Source organism: Mus caroli, chromosome 6 (assembly GCF_900094665.2).
Source record: "Mus caroli chromosome 6, CAROLI_EIJ_v1.1, whole genome shotgun sequence".
In the NCBI taxonomy this organism is placed as follows: Eukaryota; Metazoa; Chordata; class Mammalia; order Rodentia; family Muridae; genus Mus; species Mus caroli.
The window spans coordinates 13435553-13454940 of record NC_034575.1 but is presented as its reverse complement, the minus strand read 5'-3'; the positions used below and the strand labels follow the sequence as shown (position 1 = coordinate 13454940).

At 39.6% G+C, this 19388-nt stretch overlaps 1 protein-coding gene across 5 annotated transcripts in view; it reads right to left on the bottom strand.

The window, feature by feature from the left end:
- The window catches only part of St7 (suppression of tumorigenicity 7), a 239930-nt gene that overhangs the window by 90308 nt on the left and 130234 nt on the right, over window positions 1-19388 (bottom strand). For all 5 annotated transcript variants that reach the window (XR_003836915.1, XM_029478333.1, XM_021164295.2 and 2 more), the window contains exons 3-6: window positions 14205-14364; window positions 4084-4138; window positions 2691-2806; window positions 910-985 (exon numbers count right to left, since the gene is read on the bottom strand). Coding sequence is in view for 4 of the 5 variants with exons in the window: in XM_029478333.1 (XP_029334193.1) it covers window positions 910-985; window positions 2691-2806; window positions 4084-4138; window positions 14205-14364 (407 nt within the window). In the remaining variant the exon portion in view is untranslated. The remainder of the gene's footprint in view (window positions 1-909; window positions 986-2690; window positions 2807-4083; window positions 4139-14204; window positions 14365-19388) is intronic.

Sequence of the window (19388 nt, the reverse complement as noted above, 5' to 3'; positions counted from 1 at the left end):
ACACACACACACACAGACACACACACACACACACACACACACACACACACGGCAGGCATATGAAACTTGTAGAGGACGGGAGAGTGAAAAGCATGTAGCATGACAGAGTTGGAAGCCGTGCTGATCAGGGTTACAGTGACAGGATCTGAAACTGAGTAACTCTTTTTTTTTTTTTTTTCCAAGACCCCTCTGGAGAAGATTCAGTACACTTCTTGAGAAAAAATATCATAAAATAGTTTAACAATGACCACTTGGCAAGGGCCCTGTTGAGGTGATTCAAGCACCAGATGGGTGGCGGAGCTAAGTGACCTTTAAGGTTCCTGCCAACCCTACATTTTAATGACTCTGATATTAAGAATCTCATTTTCTGAGATCTCAGAAGGAATTCCCAGCCTTCCTTGGTAACCCATAGAATGTTTACCAACAGAAAAGACAGTGTTTCCTCTTTTTTCATCTTAACATTAACATTTTAGCTTTTTAATCACCATTTATCTTTTCTGAAGTTGCTGTTTCTTCCTCTAGCAGAAGTTACATCTAGAAGCCCAGATGCACAGATGAGCATTCTACATCTAGAAAGGAAGGAGCGTCCCTGGGAAAATGTTCTACATCTCCCAAGAACTGTACTTAGCTTATGTTTTCACAATATGCCAAGGGTATCCTTTGAAGGGTTTAACCTTAAGGGTACTGAGCTTTGTTCTAAAGGAGCTAAACCCCTAACACACCCACACACATGCACATGCACACGCACACGCACACGCACACACACACGCGCGCGGGCACACGCAAACGCGCGCGCGCGCGCCCTGGGAAATAGACTGCATCTCTAATGCAGAGCTTATCAGAAGTGTACCGTCAATGCTGACTGAGAATACTCAGACTAATGTGATACCCACTCTGCTCCCTACTTACTCGTTTATCTCCAAGGCTTCATGAGCTGCAGAAATCCTGGCTTGAGGGTTCCTTTCTCTCCAAGCTTTCTGCATTACTAGTTAGGAAAAAAGGAATAATTCAAGTCACCTACTGCATATAATTCAATGTCTATCTGTAGGGCAATAAGCAGTTAGCAGATTTAACTGGAACATTTTACAACTAAGGAAGTCACCTTGTATCCCTAAAAGTCACACAAGTATTCTGAATTGCTATTTCACTGTTCTTCAGTTGCCAATAGCAAGCGTTTTGTGAAGATTAAATTATAGGTATAAATATTATACACTGAAAAGGTCAAGAAAACAAGCTATAATAAAGAATTCATATCTTTTGTTTTTAATAAATACTTGCTGTTAGAAAACATATTTTGCATACTTTGCAATTTCTATTTTATGGCCAGACCATCCTGAATGTACCTGTTCCCATCTGAAGTAACTCTCAGTTCTTTATTCCTTCTATAACATATAATTTCTATTCAACATGTTCCAAAACATTTGCTACTAGTGCAGAATATGTGAAAGTTTAAACTATGCAGAGCAAGTGAACCGAGGTAAACTGCCATAGAATTTTGCTTGACATGGATATTCATGACTCAACTTCCCTGGAAATCTAGCTTTTATGTATCAGAGCAGCTTGTGAATATATTGGGAGAAGCTTAGTGCCCAGGAATATTAATCCTATTATGATATTCAATAATAGCAGCAAGACTTTAAAAATAACAATATCCTTATATAATTTGATAATTCCTATTTTATAAGTCAGCTTCTTATAGTGTAGCCATTTATATTGAATGAATCCCAACTCGAAACAGGGTTTCTTTGGGTAGCCCTGGCTGGCCTGGAACTCACTCTGTAGACCAGGCAGGACTCAAACTCAGGGATCTGCCTGCCTCTGCCTCCCGAGTGCTGGGATTAAAGGTGTACACCACCCCCACCTCCCCTATTCGCCAAATCCCAGCTTCTAATCAGAATATGATTAAGGAGACCCTCATTCCTCCTCACCTTTGAAGTTTACCTCACCTTGTGTAAAGTGTGTGTTTCCAAATACATAGAGCTTACTTTGATATTTTAAAATCATGTTCTAGAGAATAGTAAGCCTTATTACTACATTGATAATCATTGTGGATAAATTTCATATACATATTCCTTATGAATTCTTGTTTTTATTAGTCAATTTAATATTTTATTCATTGAATAGAGAGAGAGAAAGAGAGAGAGATGCACATGTGTATGCATGGGCATATACGTGTAGTCCAAAGGATAACCTCGGGTGTCAGACCTTCATCCACCTTTCTTTTTCTCCCCACTTCCCTTTTCTTCCCTTTTGTCCTTCTTTTGAGACAGGTCTGGCTCTCATCACAGAGTTGAAGCTGACTGGCCAGCAAGCCCCAGGGATCCACTTGTTTCTGCCTACTCAGAGTTGGGATTACAAAGATGTGCTACCAAATCTGGGTTTTCTTTCTGTTTACATGGATAAGGCATCAAAATCAGGTCCTCATGCTTACAGGGCAAGAACTTTACTTCCTGTTCTATCTCCCTAGCCCTCCTTGTTCTTCTTATAGAGCCCAGGCTGGTCTGCAACTCCCTACATAGTTCAAGCTGGTCTCAAACTAGATGTCCTCCCTCCATCGCCTCCTGCGTGTTGAGATTACAGATGTGCGCCACCAAACCTAGCTGTAGAGCAGACATTATAGCATCAGAACCATGATGTGGAACAAGCTGAAAAACTTTCCCAGCCTTAAGTATCTGAAGGGTTTTCCATACTTGCATCTGCAGGGCGAAGATGATCTGAATCACAAGTAAAGAATGTCTGGTGGTCCTGGGCAGAGAGGTTCATGTCATAGTAGGTCAGAGGCTCTCGTCCTGTGACCCAAGTGTACCTGTCAGGTGCAAATATGATGGTTAGACAGTTTTGAGAAAGGAAAAAGACCTATAAAGGAGGAAGGTGTACAGAGACTGAAATGCAAACCACTACTGAGCATTAAAATACCTTTGTTCATGAACACCATATTTTTTAAAAAAATCCTGCCCTGGGTTGAGAGAAGGCTCAGTGGGAAAGAGCACTGACTGTTCTTCCAAAGGACTCCTGTTGGATTCCCAGCAACCACATGGCAGCTAACAAGTGTCTGTAACTCCAGTTGCAAGGGGAATCCAATGCTGTCTTCTGGCCTCCCTTAGCATTGCATGCACTTGACACACAGACACATGCAGGCAAACCAACCACACACATAAAATTAAATTTAAAAAAAACCTCAAAAAAGTCATCCTATTCTTCCTTCAGGAATTATATAGCACAAAATACACATATTCTCTTGGTTTTGCCTTAACATTTTAATAGTCTTTGCTAATGGAAAACTTCCCTAATTATTATTACAAATAGATATTTCCCCAAACTATGAATTTCTAATTTGCCTAATTACTTCACTCAATTAAATTGCAATATAACTTCTCTGGGATCCATAGAATGAAGTTGCAGAGCCTTCAGAATCCGGGGTCTGTATGATATATATTGAAAAGAGTATAACTGCAACAGAAGGCAGTGAGGTAGCTCAGCAAATGGGCTATTTGCAACCACTCTTGAAAACCCAAGTTCAAGGTCTAGGACCCACACAGTGCAAGGGAAGAACAATTCCCACAAGTTTTTCTCAGAGTACTGTAGTATATGTATATGTAGTGTATATAGTATATGTAGTGTATGTATGCAACATACATACACAGACATTAATAATTTTTTCTAAGAATAAGTACAATAGAAAACAATCACAACCTATAATTTTGTATATTATTCCAAGCTAGAATGCCAAAGTATCTATAAAACAGAAAACTCAAAACACTTGAAGACTGTATCCGCAAAGGCGGAAGCTGTTGGACATGGTGGCATGCTACAATCCCAGGACTCACTTGTGAGGCAAGAGGATCGGGAGCAAAGGGACCCAGCCACCAAGCAATTTCTGGACTATAAAACCCTGTCTCCAACGGAAGAGAAAAGGAGGTAGGGGAGGAAGAATGAGGAAAAGAGCTGGAAATGATGGAGGATCGGGAAGGGGGGAGGAAAGTGATAACACACTATTCCGTGACCCCTAAATGAACCAGAGGCAGCACTTGCTATCTTTGCTCTCTAAACCACTCATTCATTTCCTGAACTGGCAAGACTCACCGATTGTATTCAGCACCCCTAAACAGATTCAGTGGATTTCGCCATACTTTGCATTCTGTAACAAAGAGGAATACGAAATGACATGTAAGTCCAATGATATTAAGAGCTAATTAATTCAGTAAAACACCCTTCCTGACCATTTGATAAGAATATATGATTCTCCATCCTTTATGTAGGAAACTGAAAAACAAAACACAACCCTGGAGATTAATCAGGCACTTGAGAGTTCTCAGGCACTGGGACAGGGAAAATGTCACCTAATCTCTAGGCTCAAGTTTCCTCATATTTCAAATGCTAGTGCATGCCAACATCAGCTACTGTGTAACTTTGTGTGGTCATTCTATGAGATTTGAGCAGATTTTATGAATTAACTTCCAACAATAAAGGGAAAAAAGTACATGTTCAGATGGGACTACTTTCTGTCACTCTAGCACATATCTCTTAATGACATTATCCTTGACAAACTACAGCTCTGCATCATACACAACACAGAGCACTAGACTTGGTCCATTAGGATGATGGCAATTTTTATTTGGAGATAACTCACTAGATTAATATTGCTTTTCTAGGAAGGGATAGAGAATTAATGTTACCACAATTGCAGGAAGAAATTCTATTAAAATAAATCATTTTGGAGCATCTTCACATCTTTTACTTATACTGACAAAATAGAGAGCAACAGTCTAATGTCACATTGTGAATTACTAAAATTATATCTTGTTATACGAGGTGCACAGAAACTAAGACCACGGGGCTTTAACTTAGAGAAGTCCATCTAAAGGTCGAAGGTCATGTTATAGTGAGCACGTGATTGATAAACTACAATTGTTTTCAAACATCCTATGAAGACTTCCTAATAATTCACAACACTAGATTTCTTTGGATAAGTACAGTTTTGTTAGAAAATAAAACTCACTTAACCAAAGTCATAACATCAGTCCTCAAAGAACACACCCACTAATGTGTACAATCACAACTATGGCAGAAATTCAAGAGACCTTACAGCTCAGATGATGATTCAGTGGGGCTCTACAGCAGGCCTGTTCATCCAGCACCATTCCTCCACCATCCCTCCACCCACCTGGGCATCCATCTACCCAGTAGTTACTACTTGTAACAGTGGAGGAGACATATAAACTATTGTTCTGACACTTGGCATGTAATAAAATATAAAGCACCATTCTGTATGATCCCTTTAGTTTATTGCTGAAATAGTAAAGCAAGTACAAACTTACACTTGGGTGTACGTTTTCATAGAAAAGAGATGAATTTATCTTTAAAGTAAGTTGGTATCTCATTTTACAATTACTCAGTTTATAATGGCACAAAAATTTTGTCACTTAATATAATTTGTCACTTAATGCAGCAAGCATGTATGAATTCTGTCCTTAAGAAAAAAACTGGGATTTGATAGTTATCACTTCATATGACACTAACTAGAAAATTATGTTTCCTTTAGTTAATTATTTGCTGTCCAAACAAAAAGCCCATTAGAAGGGTCATGAACACTGTGATTCCAGATCTTGGCTTGAAACATGGTGGTCAGCCGAACAGCTGTGATTTCTGTCCTTAGAGCTGGTGCACCTCTAACTCCACCTCCTCTGACTGTTCTTCAATTAAACTCAAGCTTCATCATAAATCCTTCAAGGTTTTTAGTTAACATAAAGTAAGCTTGTGTCTTGCGTGAAATGATGTTCATGGTAAAAAAAAATATGTACAATAAAACATGGGTGTTCGAAAAAATATTTCTTCTCATATTTAATTTGATTAGAAATACCATTTTACAAAAATTCTGTCAAACAGTTTTCTCCAACAAGTATGTTATTATAGTGCCAAAGGAAATAAGCACCATTCAAAACCCAATTGACAAATTAGAATGAAAATTATCTTCAGTGAAATTTCAACCCTATAACCTCAGTTTAAGCAAAATATTTCTAAGGAAAAATAACCAAGCAGTACCTGAACAACACTTAGTTTAGGAATTTCCAAAAAATAGCCAGCAGGGGGTGCTGCAAACGTTCTGAAATGTTAAATTTATCACTTAAAGAACTAAGTTCTTGTTAACTTGATGTTGTGAAACTGTTCTGTATTAACTTTTAAACTAACCCTGAAACTTAGAAACTGAGATGCAATGAGCTGCAGCAGATGTGAAGGGGGAAGGGCGCTGACAAAGTACAAAGCCATTATCTTCCCAGATTACATTGTCGAAATTTAGGGCCCAAGGCAGGCTATTTTTCCTTAAGAAATAAGCAATATAAAGGTCATCTATATACACACAGCAAATTCTTGCCTTAAGCGATGTGATTCATCTTTGCTGCTCTCTTCTATAATCTTTACTGTGGAAAATTGTTCTAGCATGGAATTGACTCCAGAGAACACACCCCATAAATATCAGTTGCCTGATGTGGCTTAGTATACCATGAACAGATGATATAAATGCCAAACATGAAGATTCCAGAGAGACAGACCTCCACAGGGCAAGAGAGCTAACACATAAATGCTTTTCTTGTGTATCCTTTTGGGGAATGAACTTATTTCAGATCATATTTCAAATTTACCCTTCAAAAAGAATGTTCCATTCTTCATTATCTTCCACAATTTCGAGGCAACTGGGAAGCACTCAAAGTCAACTGGGACTCCATTAGGCGCTTGCTCACATCATTAAGAGTCTACTTGTAAGTATGCTCCTAATACAAGAACACTCTCTGTGCTTCGGTTGTCAGTGTCCATAACAGAGTCTCCAGTCGTAGCTCTGATGGAAATGTTGTGACCTTAGCATGTATGAAAGAATACCAAAACTCAAGGGGAGAGGAACCAGCTACCATTAAAACGGCATGACATTTCCCAGTCTATAGAGCGCATATACTTCTTTGTCAAAATGGGACAGTTGTTTCTATGTGGGAAACAAAGAACATAAAACATAATCCATTAAGGATTTCTAACACAAGTGCTGGATGTTTCCCCAGGTCCCACTAAAACCTTCCATCACTACCATCAGCACTTGGTACCTTTGACCCAGTTCCTGGGCTGCATGCTTTTATGTCAGCTTGACACAAGCTACAGTCATCTGAGAGGAGGAAGCCTCAAATGAGAAAATTCCCTCGGAAGACAAGCCTGGCTGCTATTTTCCTGGCATTTTCCATGAGTGACTGGTATGGGCAGCCCCAGTCCTGTGTAGACGGGGACTCACCTGGTTCTGTGCTGAGATTACAGGCTCCAGCCTCTTCGTCACAGCAGAAATAGCAACTTTTATCATAGTATATGCTTAGCTTTCACTGATCCTTTCTAGAAGGAGGTCTGCAGCTTATCATGTACATTCCTTATATAAATTAGTGAGGTGTACATATTAGACCCTTTCCTCCAGGGTCACAGTAAATAGGGTTGAGAACTGATGTCTAGACTCGTCTGTTAACCTACAATTGGCAAAACCACATTTCAACATCCTATAATTTCATCAATTAAATTGTCCAGTGAATGAACAAATCTCAAACTTCCTCTCAGGAAGTGTCAGTTACTTCAAAACAATACTTCCAAAGTGTCTAAAGTTTTCATTGAACATATGATTATTATTATTAGAGTACCTCCAAGTGAACCACTCGTTGGTGGGATTTTCCTACAGTTACTAGCTTTGATACTTCAGAAATGAACACCTAATATATCATCCTGATCAATTTTAGGCAATTATTAGAAGTACTCCTTTGAAAAAAAATAACTAAGCCCTAACTACTTCATAGTTTTTCAAAATAACTATTTTTGAGAAAAACTTTCAAACATCTGACTGCTGTGCTAGGCCTGCTGGCTGCAAAGGAGAATACCACAACAAGACGGGGAATTGTCTCCAAGCTGGGCAGCGGGGCCTTGAGCTATCTGAGCTTTAATCAACTTAAAGAAGACAGAGCCTGGAGCAGAGACCTTCTCTCCAGATTTGGGCCTGTCCGGACAGAACCCCAAGAGCAGAAAACACCTACAGAACTGCCAGTAAGCCACGTGGGGAGTCGCGGCTGTGAGGGAGAGGCCTGTGCAAACTGCCATGCTACTCCTAGTTGAGGATCCTAGGCCCACCACACCGAGGGAGCAAGCGAGCGAGTGAGCGAGCGCAGGAACTTGAACGCGAACGAACCTCCGGCCAGGGCGTTTGCCCCTGCAGAGGGGCCAGCTTGGGCCGGACACCATGATCCCAGAGAGCAGAGGAAGGATGGGACCTTGGAGCGGAACCATGGGCCCATACTAGCAGTGGAGCCTGTCCAGAAACCAGAAAAGGGCCAGCACGGGCCCGGAAGCCGACCCCTCAGCCGCAGCCGCCCGCAGCACCACAGTAGACGTCGGCAGGACTGCTTTGGCCTGACCTTGCTTGCACCCTCGGGCTAGTCGGAGCCGCTCCGCGCCGGTCGCAGGCACCGAGGAGGGGTGCGTGGGCGCCATTTTCCACCTCAGCACAGGTGCAGTCAGTTCCTCACAGGCCCGCCGGGTTTCTCTAACTCGGCTGGCTCCGTAAGTCGTCTCGATTTTTTTTATCGGTACGTAACATTTGATTTCATTTCAGTTTGGATGTCAGTATTTCAGCGGAGGTGAGATGATTCACTTTTATACTTGAGTAACTCCTCCGGGATCTACCTTCTGTGCTTCAAATGTCAGTGTGCTTCAAGCTCCCCACAGCCCTGAGCACCACCAGTCCCTGATGCTTGTCCCTTGCTCTCACATCCCCGGTCTCCGGGACCTGGGCTGTTGCTTATGGACCTCAGGTCCAAAGCCTTTATGGTTTTGTGGCATTTTGTAGGCATCATAGTTTAGAGTAAGCAAACTGCTCGTGTAAGGAGAAAATAATTTTAAAGAAAAAAAAATGGTAAAGGAAACATGGATAGCCTTTATTTAACAAATTTTGTTGCTAATAAAAAAAACAGGATTACAGCCGGGCGGTGGTGGTGCACGCCTTTGATCCCAGCACTCCGGAGGCAGAGGCAGGCGAATTTCTGAGTTCGAGGCCAGCCTGGTCTACAGAGTGAGTTCCAGGACAGGCAGGACTATACAGAGAAACCCTGTCTCGAAAAACAAAACAAAACAAACACCCAAACAAACAAAAAAACAGGATTAGTAATTGTGACTTTTAAGACCATTTGTATGGTTTGCCTTATTCAAGATAGTACCGCTTTCATCAAAGACATGATGAGATGACTAAATCTTTTTATTCACATGTCATACATTTCTAACTGGACATTTATGACTAAATCAACGCCACCAAATAATGTATTAACCCTGATAAGTAAATGTATGTTCACTAGGAATTGAATGAATCCATTCTAGACTTCTCCACTATATAAATAAACATCTCTTTTGTACTACACTATACATTTTAATGGAATGATTTTGAAAAAAATGGCTAGGGGAAAATCACTTTCCAGCTATGCATTAAATTTTGGCATGTAAATATCTTGTTTACCATCACTAAGACTATTAATAAGCAACCCCAAAAGTCCCTAATACATAAAAATTCATAATTTTGCAAAGGGGAACATCTGAACTGAAAGCTCTGAAAACCGTGTGTGTAAAGGAGTCACTGACCATGTAGCCGTATCTCCCAATTCTATTTCTAAAGTCAGTTTATCTCCTACATAGAACGCTGTCCTCTGACTGAATTTCTGCCTGGCCTCATTTAATTCCCAGAATACTCTGTGAAATTCTTATTTCTATTAGTCTCATGTTTTCAGACTAAGACACTAAAGCTTATTTAGGAAAGTTAAATGGCAAGCCTCAGATCACTGACTGTGAAAGTCCTAAAACTAAGACTAGCAGCTTGAACTGTCAATCACTGCGGCTGAGCTGCTGTGGAAGACAGGTCACAAATCGTGTCCTGCATTTTGTTACAGAGGATTAATACCATTGATATTAAGGTTTTCCAGGCCAGGTTAAACTGTCCTTAGAATTTTCAACATTCCTGGCTTTGCCTAGCTAATGCTGAGATTATAGCAGTGAGCCAACAGTGAGACTTTTAGTTACTTAATAATTATGTTAACTTTAGCTTTGTACACCTTACAGAGGGTCTGGGGCAGTGACATAAAATACCCAATTAGTCCTTAAGAACTTGTATCCATAAGGTGGTGCACACCTACCTGTAACATCTAAAACTCTGGAGGGGAAGGCTGAAGGATTCACAGTTTAAAGTCACCCTGAGCTACAGAGGACAAGACTGTTCAGGAAGAGGGAGAAAATTGTCACATATTGTCACAGAGAAAGCTACTTAGGTAGTCAGTCATGAGACTTGTTTCCTGTATCTTGTCTAATTGTGAGAGTTGCCATCTATGACAGTTTTAGGACTGTATTTTTACTTTTCCCAAGCTGCCTCAATGATCCAATGAGCATTAATTTAGAATGTAGAATATATATTTATACAGCATAATTATAATTAATTAGAAGTTTGAATTTTTATAATTACCCAGAATTTGAAATATGATATGAAAATTAATAAGATATAAATGCGATGATTTGGCTAGGAAGCCAAGTGGCTGTGTCAGAGCTGTGTAGAGATCCAGCTCTCCCAGGGGCTGCTGAAGTGTCTTGGAGCAACTGCACTTGACTTTGGCATCTCTGCTGATAAGATGGAGCAACTTGCACTTTTCCCAATATCTATCTGGCTAAAGACAAATGCTGCAAACCTTGTCTTTATGGTATTTTATTTGAGAACAAGAATAAATTATCAAAAAAAAATGTTCTCCTAAAGCCAAATTCTAGGTCTCAGTGGGTTGTGAGAATCCCCTCTCTCAGGGAGAAGTTGGCTACATTTTAAATCTTGTGCATCACCAACTCATAAAATGTACTGAATTAAGAAATAGCAGTGAGACTGAGTGGTGATGTGGCAAAATACATCAGCAGAGTTTATCAGAAACCATACATTTGGAAAAAAATAGCAGTTTAGTTCCCAAATAAAATGAAACAAGAATGTCCACACACATGATCTTGGGCCAAACAAGCTGAAGTTTGGCTAAAGCAAGAAACTATGTAATCAACCTCACTTCTCCATAAGTAAGAATCACAGAACAACTTGAGCAATGCTGCATTCCACCCACTTTATACAATAGGGGTTTCAGAATGCACTTATGATCTGCCCTATTTCCTCATTCCTCACAAACCACTGTGAGGTGGGTATGTATGCCAGATTTCACTTAAATAATACATTAAGGACTCTAATGAGCCTTCACATGGACCAATATTTATATCTAATGTCTTTATCTTATTTTTAACTTTGTCAATAATTTTATTTTCCAAATAATTCCATTAAACTTTATTTATCTAAGCTCATGGGACTTTATTTGCCAAGTTAAATTTCATGTAAAATTCAATGATGACATCTATGCATTTTAACAAAATCAACAAACTCTACCCTTTTGTTATGTATTCAATAGCCCTTATTACTAGTTTAAAGGGAATATGAATTTTAATGCAAATTCATCTATTTTAAGGAAATACATGAAGTATTTTCAGATCTGGACTTTTTTCCCCATAAGATAATGCAGACTATAAACAGAAAGTGATTAATAGAGATAATTGCAGTTAATATATTTTGTAGTACTTTCATTATTTAGAAATAAAAATCAGGCAGGCATGATGGCTCTTGTCACATAAAGCAATCCAGCATTGCAAAGGATGGGAAAGAAGGATATAGTGACTTAGAGATCATCCTTGGCTACACAGGGAAATTCAAGAAAGCCTAGTAAGACTCTCAAATAAACACACACACACACACACACACACACACACACACATGTTTACATACATACATATGTACATATATATGCATACATATTATAATATATATGTATATATACATATGTACACACACAACAATCATCACAGAAAATATAAAGCAATGTTAACTGCATGAGTTCTGATATTTCCATACCTGCTTACGTTTGTCACACTGAATTAGCCAAATATTGGCAGTAAAGATGTTAAGAAGTAAGTCTATTCATACCTTCCATTTTTCTAAAAGTAACTATTAAAACATTGTTGTAAAATCATATCATACATGCTATATCTGTCATGCAGTAAAGTAACAGAAAGAGGACAGAGTAGTAAATACTACTGTAATTGAGTCAGTAATAATAATCAAGTCTAATCTTAGCCAGGTAAAAATGGAGACTACCTATGGCTGTCAATTTCTAATGTGTTTTTATCTTTTTGTTCTATTTTCTTTGGTCTGATTTTGAGACATGGTCTCATACTGCCTAGCTTAGTAGTCTTGATTACATGGACTCATCTGATACTTTGGTCTTTGCCTCCCAAGTATCTGGGGCTAAAAATGTATACTTAGATGAATATATTGCTTAAAAGGACTTAGATTCTTCCTTGCAAATGATAACATCAAAATTCATATAATAAGTCATACATCTACTGAGAAAAGTGTATGATCTAGCAGGGTTGCTTACACAAGCCCGGTAGTCTGAGTTTGATCCATCCCTAGAACCCACTCAAGGTGGAAGGGGAGTTCTGCACACAGAGTTCTCCTCTGACTGTCACACATAGGCTGTGCAGATATTCTTCACTCCAATTATACACATAAATAATAATAAATTAAAAATAATGTTAATACAGAGAACATGGACTTTTCATTGCATCAAGAAATGTCAAGAGCTTTAAGCTGGGTAAGGAGAAAGGAGGGGTTTCATGAAAATATAAATGAAAGCATTTTAAGGAATACCTTAAAAGGACATGCTTTCTGTTTGCTATCTGTTCATTCTCTGCACCATGCAAGTATACAGAAATTGGGGTCAGTCAGCAATCCAGGTAATCTCTGGAGTCTTCCCAGCAGGCACATGTGACAGCAATCATCTGCCCCTCCTTGTATGATAATGACTAAATGATCACATTCCTCATTAGAGCAGTGAGCCAGCCACAAGGCTTTGCATTTCTGGTTAATGCAATGTTTTGCTGAGCTCAGGCCTCCTTTCCTTTTTACGAGATAGAGAAATGTACAGGGCCGCAAACAATTTTACTACCTGCGCAGTGCCAATTCTCATGTGCGTACCATTAGAATGAGGTAAGCACACACTAGGAGCTGCCCAATACCATTCACTTTCTGCTGGAAAAGCACGAACAAAAAACCTCTGCCTCAACATCAGGGACAAATGTTCCTTGTTGCTAACAGCCTGGCTAGGAAGTTAGAAAAGTGACTGAGTTGTGAAGAAAAGAAAACATCTAACCTAGCTCTGAATGTCTTCCTTTCATTCTTCAACTCTCAGAACTAGTGGAACCACTCAGCTAGGCCAGAGATCCCTCCCCACGGCCACCTGCCTTGCTTTCTATAACACTGAATATTTCTCTACTGCAGTGAAAAAACCTATGCTAGTTCCTCCAACAGGCCAGTGGAGAGGAAGACGTTTTGTAGTTCATGAGAAACAGTAGAAACCAAGTCCATAAGTACTTAAGAAGAATTTACTGTTGGTGAAGCAATAGATTCTTTCCTCTTGTTTGAACTCATCTGCTTATTGGCTTTCACAGATACAGAAGCTGGGTGTGTGGTGCACTACGAAGGCTACAAAAAAAGAACAGCCCCACCAATCACTATTTGATATTGTTGCTAAAGGGAAAACTATCAAAGATCAAAAACATGGAGATCGTTAGTATGTCTATTAGAAAAGGCATTTGATTTGGGGAGTGACAGGGGAACAAGAGAAACATACGTGGGTCAGGTCCTAAGAAACATGGCAGATACAAGCAAGGAAAGTAAACTGACAGAACAGTCTGATGACACCGGGTTAAAAGCAGCCTGTGCTGTGCTGAGGAACCTGAATGTGTGCTTCAGCATCAGTGGGCAGGGAAAAGCAGCGAACTGAGATCTAGTTAGACTCAGCATGCAGCCATGGCTGAGGTAGCTAATGCACTTGATGAGTGCTCTATGCTACATTGCTTTAGAGATAATGCTATTATCATTTGTTATGATAAAGCTAATGGGAATGAAAGTAAAGTTAACAGCATGAGTAGTTTCTGTCCCTGGCATGCATGCCTGATACCTCTCTGGTACAGCTTTCTTACCTCCCTTGAAATTTAAACACAGTTTTTCTCTGAAACGTAATCTTTTAAAACAGTTTTGTTAATTACACGAAAATTTTGTAAGAGACGTTCCATACCTGAGACACTTTGTCTGTTGGAATCTGAGTCTCCATTACTGGAATTAGAATTATTGGAAGAGTTGTTGTCAACCCCTCCCAGAAGGGGGCGCAAGTGGCTTACTGAGACTTGTTCAATGAAAGATGTTCCATACTTGCGAAAATACCACCATTCAAATATCTAGAACAGAAAGATAATGTGTGTTTATGACCTCAGTTTCTACATGTAATTTCAGGATGCATTCCCTTAATATATGTTTACTTTTCTATCCACCTTTGAAAAATGTTTAAATTGGTCTAACTGTACTAGACTTCAGTAACTAAATACCAACATTATTTAGTTAAAATGGTTTTTCTCTGCTGAAGAGTGGTTTTTAAAAGAATAAATATAGTGATAGATAAAAGAATATTGTTAAGGTGCATTCCAAATTATTTTTCTTTAAGTTAATATAATACTCAAATAACAAAAACATGTTAGCTGAAAGACAACTCTAGAAATACACATACCAGTTTTCCCAAAATCTACCTTCTGAAATGTTTTAATTCTTGACACTTTATATTTTTTGTAAATCCTATCCACAACTATAAGTAATTTTAAATAAGATTTTTAAGTAAAGAATATTTTAACTGTAAAAGTAAGACTTTTTTTCAAAAAATCAGGCAAACAAAATGGGAGCAGTCAGACCTAATGGCATACTGCTTGAGAGACTGAAGCAGGAGGATCACTGGAGCACAGGAGTTCGTAACGTGGTAACATCTAGTCTTAGAAAGAAAAAGATAAAAACAGTAGTCAGCATGGATGGCGCTCAGGCCCTGAAACGCCCCAGTCCTCTTCCTGCTGAGGGCAGCACAGCAAGCATTTGCTGCATATCATCAGTGCTTCGTTTTCCAAAAGTCTACTGATGATCATGTTCTCTTAATTCCAAAGAGAACAGGAATTGCTTTCCTTAATGAAAGAAAAACCAGCCACACTTGTATGACCAGCTGAAGGCAGAGGACCCTGAGCCTGGGAAAGTGAGTGCCTCCCCATGCCCACCTCCACACCCGCTGTGCCCACCTCCACCTCACTGCTACCTACCACAATTCCATGTTGCTCTACACATCGTTTTCTCCCTTCCCCATCTTACTAGTTTATTCTTCACTAGTAATACATCATTCAAGAGAAGGACCTTACAAATAGCTACTAGCAAAACAAGGTGTCCCAGGCCTTAATTGCATGCCCTCATTCAGGAGGCTGAAGGAAGTGGGTCATAAGTTCAAGAACAGTGAGACCCTGACTCAAACAAGTAAAAGGCCAAGTATGGTGACTCACATTTATAATTTCAGTGATAAATAGAGAGACTGGGCCAAGAGGACTGCCAAGACTTCCAGGACAGCTTGGCTACAGAGAGTTAAAAATAACAAAACCACAGAAAGCAGAATAACTGCATGCCTGGGTCTCAAAGGATAGCTGGACTATTCTTTATAATATGCAATCTATAATCAATATAGAAATATTTAAGTTTATGTCCTTGTTTATTTCATAAGAAAGTTTCATTATCTGCACTGGGATGAACATTGAGCTATTATTTAAAAACCAATATTTTTCTCTCTTATTTCTGCTCTATTAAAACAACAATAGGAGCCCGGTGATGGTGGTGCACACCTTTAATCCCAACACTTGGGAGGCAGAGGCAGACAGATTTCTGAGTTCGAGGCCAGCCTGGTCTACAAAGTGAGTTCCAGGACAGCCAGGGCTATACAGAGAAACCCTGTCTCGAAAAACAAACAAACAAAAAACAAACAAACAAACAGAAAAACAACAACAATAGGAAGGGCATCTATGAATACAAGAAGGAAATTATCAGCCAAACCTACCGTCCCCAGTCATATGTAGGATACCTTGATTTAATTACAGTGAATTACTTCGAACATTGCAATGTTTAATTAAGGAGAATATAGTTTGAAAGTACATGGATATGGAAGAAAGGTAAATGTTGGGAGCATGAAGGCCCTCCTGCCCAGAGATCTCCAGGGAAATGGGAATGTTAAGCATTCAGGATTGTCCTCTCAAGAGAACAGATGTAAAACCAGTTTTCCCTCCAGAAGGCTGGGAATCAAGGTGATTAACATCCTGGAGATCTGTATGACTAGTAGTCTAAAAGACCCTAACATTATCTGCATATCCAGGGGCTCTCTCAAGCTCTATAACCTAAATGACCTCTATGCTATCTATATGACCTAGACCATGCCAGATCCTTCCCTAGGCCCTTAAACTAATAATACAGAGAGTCTAGCTGGAAGAAAGGGCATGCTCCTTGAGTTGAATTTCAATGTAATTATGCCTCTCTTTGTATCAGGGATTATATTATACCAGGAAACTTTTTCCCAAATTGCACTGTGTTTAAATATGCTGTTAATAAACCACCTGGCATCAGACTCTCTAGAAGCTTGATCTAGCCTAATGAAGTCAAGCTCAACCAAGTTTTCATTCTCACCTCTTCACAGATCTCACTGCTAGCTGTGACACCTGAAGGAAACTCCATAGGTGAACATATAGATTATGGATCCATAAAGATGTCTATAACTCCAGTGAGTTATTTGATTTATTTGGACACTAGTACCTTCAACTGTAGATGAAGTGGAAATCATATTTATCTTCAAGGGTCCTCAGTTTTCATACCAGCTCAGTGTAAAGCACCTACTTCAGTGTCTGACCCACAGTCAGCTCTCAAAAGCGCTAACAGTGTTACCATTTATTATGTTAATGGCTTGTCTATCACACCGTTCAAGGATGGCACACCTGAGGCCTACACTGAGGCACCCCTCTTTTGCCAGTCCTTTTGTAGCATTTTCTTCTAAAATGAAACACTTCTTCTTTGAGAGAAGATAGTTGAGACATAGGATGTTATAATCAAAGGAGAGGTGACCACATCCCCCAGACAAGCTCACTGAAACTTGGGAAGTAAAATGACTCAGGACCAATCAAGAAGTCAACAAAAGTTCTCTGCCTCAATCACAAGAGGAAAAGGGTTTCCAAGCCTCTCTTGGCATTGGTTACAGAGCTGACAGTGGTTCTTACTCATTGGCAATCAAGGTGCTGTTAGAGCACCTACCATGCCACAGTCCACTCACTCCATCATACAGCACCAATATTCCTAGTCACCCCTGAGTGGGGTCCCGGGTCACAACATCATGTCCCTGCACTGAAAGTTCATGATTCAGACCATAGTACCCATGACATCCTAGTATCTATCACATACATGAAACCTTGAGATTTCCAATTCTTTAGTGTCTTTAGTAGAACCACAGAGCAAAACTAAAATGGACCTTAAAGAACAGCGTAGGGAATCTACTTAAGATGGGAACAAAGACTGTTCATCAAGATGCAGTGACCTGATCTAAATCACAAAGCTAATTAAGCCCCAGCTCTCTCTGCTACTCTCTTACTTAACCCTCTTTATTGAACAAACAAATAACATAACAATACTTCAGTTAAACTATACCAGACACACAGGCAGTCGTTCATATCCCTCTAAGTGTCCTCTGACAGTCTCTGCTATCTTAACTATAAAAACCAATTCAGAACTAGTCTATCAAATGAGACCAGATAATTAAGCCTAAGAAGCAAGTGCCTCAAATTAACTGAACATTTGGATTAGGGCAAGACAGACCTTGTCTCTAGATCATCCTACCTTTTTAATACAGAAAAAACAGATAAGTAAAGACAGCTTAGTTGTTTGGGGACAAGGAAGTGTGTCTTCTCAGATTTATCACAGAACATCAATACTATTGTCCCATCTGTGTAGAGGAATGTAGAGGAATTTTAACCCAGCAAGATCACTGCTCTGATAACATCCAAAAACATTTTAGGTCTGTGTGATCAGACTAGAAGATGCCCTTAGTATACATATTTAATCCTTTCAGCTGGAATCCTTCCCTACACACCTTTAATCCCAAACAATAACATCTAAGTGAGAGCAAAGTGACGAATCAGAAAAAGACTTCACAGAATGAGAGATAGGATATACCCAGCTCTCAGAAGGCCAGCACAAGAATGAGAGGTTATTTAAGAGCAGTGAAGAGAGTGAGTCAGTTGAGTTGGGGGGTGGGGTATCAATGCAGTGACTGCAGTGAAGTGGAGTTGAATTCATTCATGAGTCTGCTCAGAGACAGCTGGAGCTAGAGAGTAAGAAGTAGCCATAGGATTAGAACAAATTGCCAGAGTTAGTTTGTGGACAAAGTGAGCAATTCAGTGAGAATCCCAGAGTAGCCAGTTTGAAGCAGTCAGCTTGGAGAAGAGTTTCAGGTAGAAGGGCTGGGTAGAAACAGTCAGAAAGAATTCAGAAAGAACTACTGTCTTAGTTAAGTTTTTACTGCTATGAAGAGACACCACGACCAAGGCAACTCTTATAAGAACAACATTTAATTGGGGCTGGCTTACAGGTTCATTATTATCATTAAGGTAGAAAGCATGGCAACATCTAGGCAGGCATGGTACAGGCAGAGCTGAGAGTTCTACATATTCATCTAAAGGCCGCTAGCAGAATACTGACTTCCAGGCAGCTAGGATGAGTATCTTAAACCCACAGTGACACACCTACTCCTACAAGGCCACACCTTCTCCTTCTAATAGTGCCACTCCCTGTCTGGGTCGAGCATATACAAAGCATCACAGCTACAAAGGGTGGCCCTAAATGTCTGAGACCAAAATAACATCTGTCAAATAAAAGTTGCATTTACAGAGTGGACACTAGTATAAAGAATGGCCCCTGTTCTTCTACTATGTATCAAAAGAAAAGAAGCCTTCCCAAACTTTAATTAGCCAAGACCTTTAATTTGAGGTAGTAGCAAAACAATCCTCTTTGTACTCTAAAAGTCATCAGACTTTGAGGAACACTTCACAATAGTTTTAAAGTGCTGAATGGCTTCAGATGGACAGATGGTGTTATTTAATGCATACCTATTTGGTGTCACTTTGAATACATTTTCCTGGTGCATACCAACAGTGTAAACAGTGAAGCATTCGTAAACAAATTTAGGTTTTAAAATAGTTCTTAGAGATCCTAGCTCTGCCTTTAGTGGCCCTGGCATATTGGGAGGTGAGGAATTTCTCTTGTCTGCCAAATAACTTGTTTAGAATTTAAAATGTAAAATTATGCATTTCTTAATTTTAAAACCTTAATCTTTCTACTACACTTTCTCCTCCCCACGCACCATCTCTAG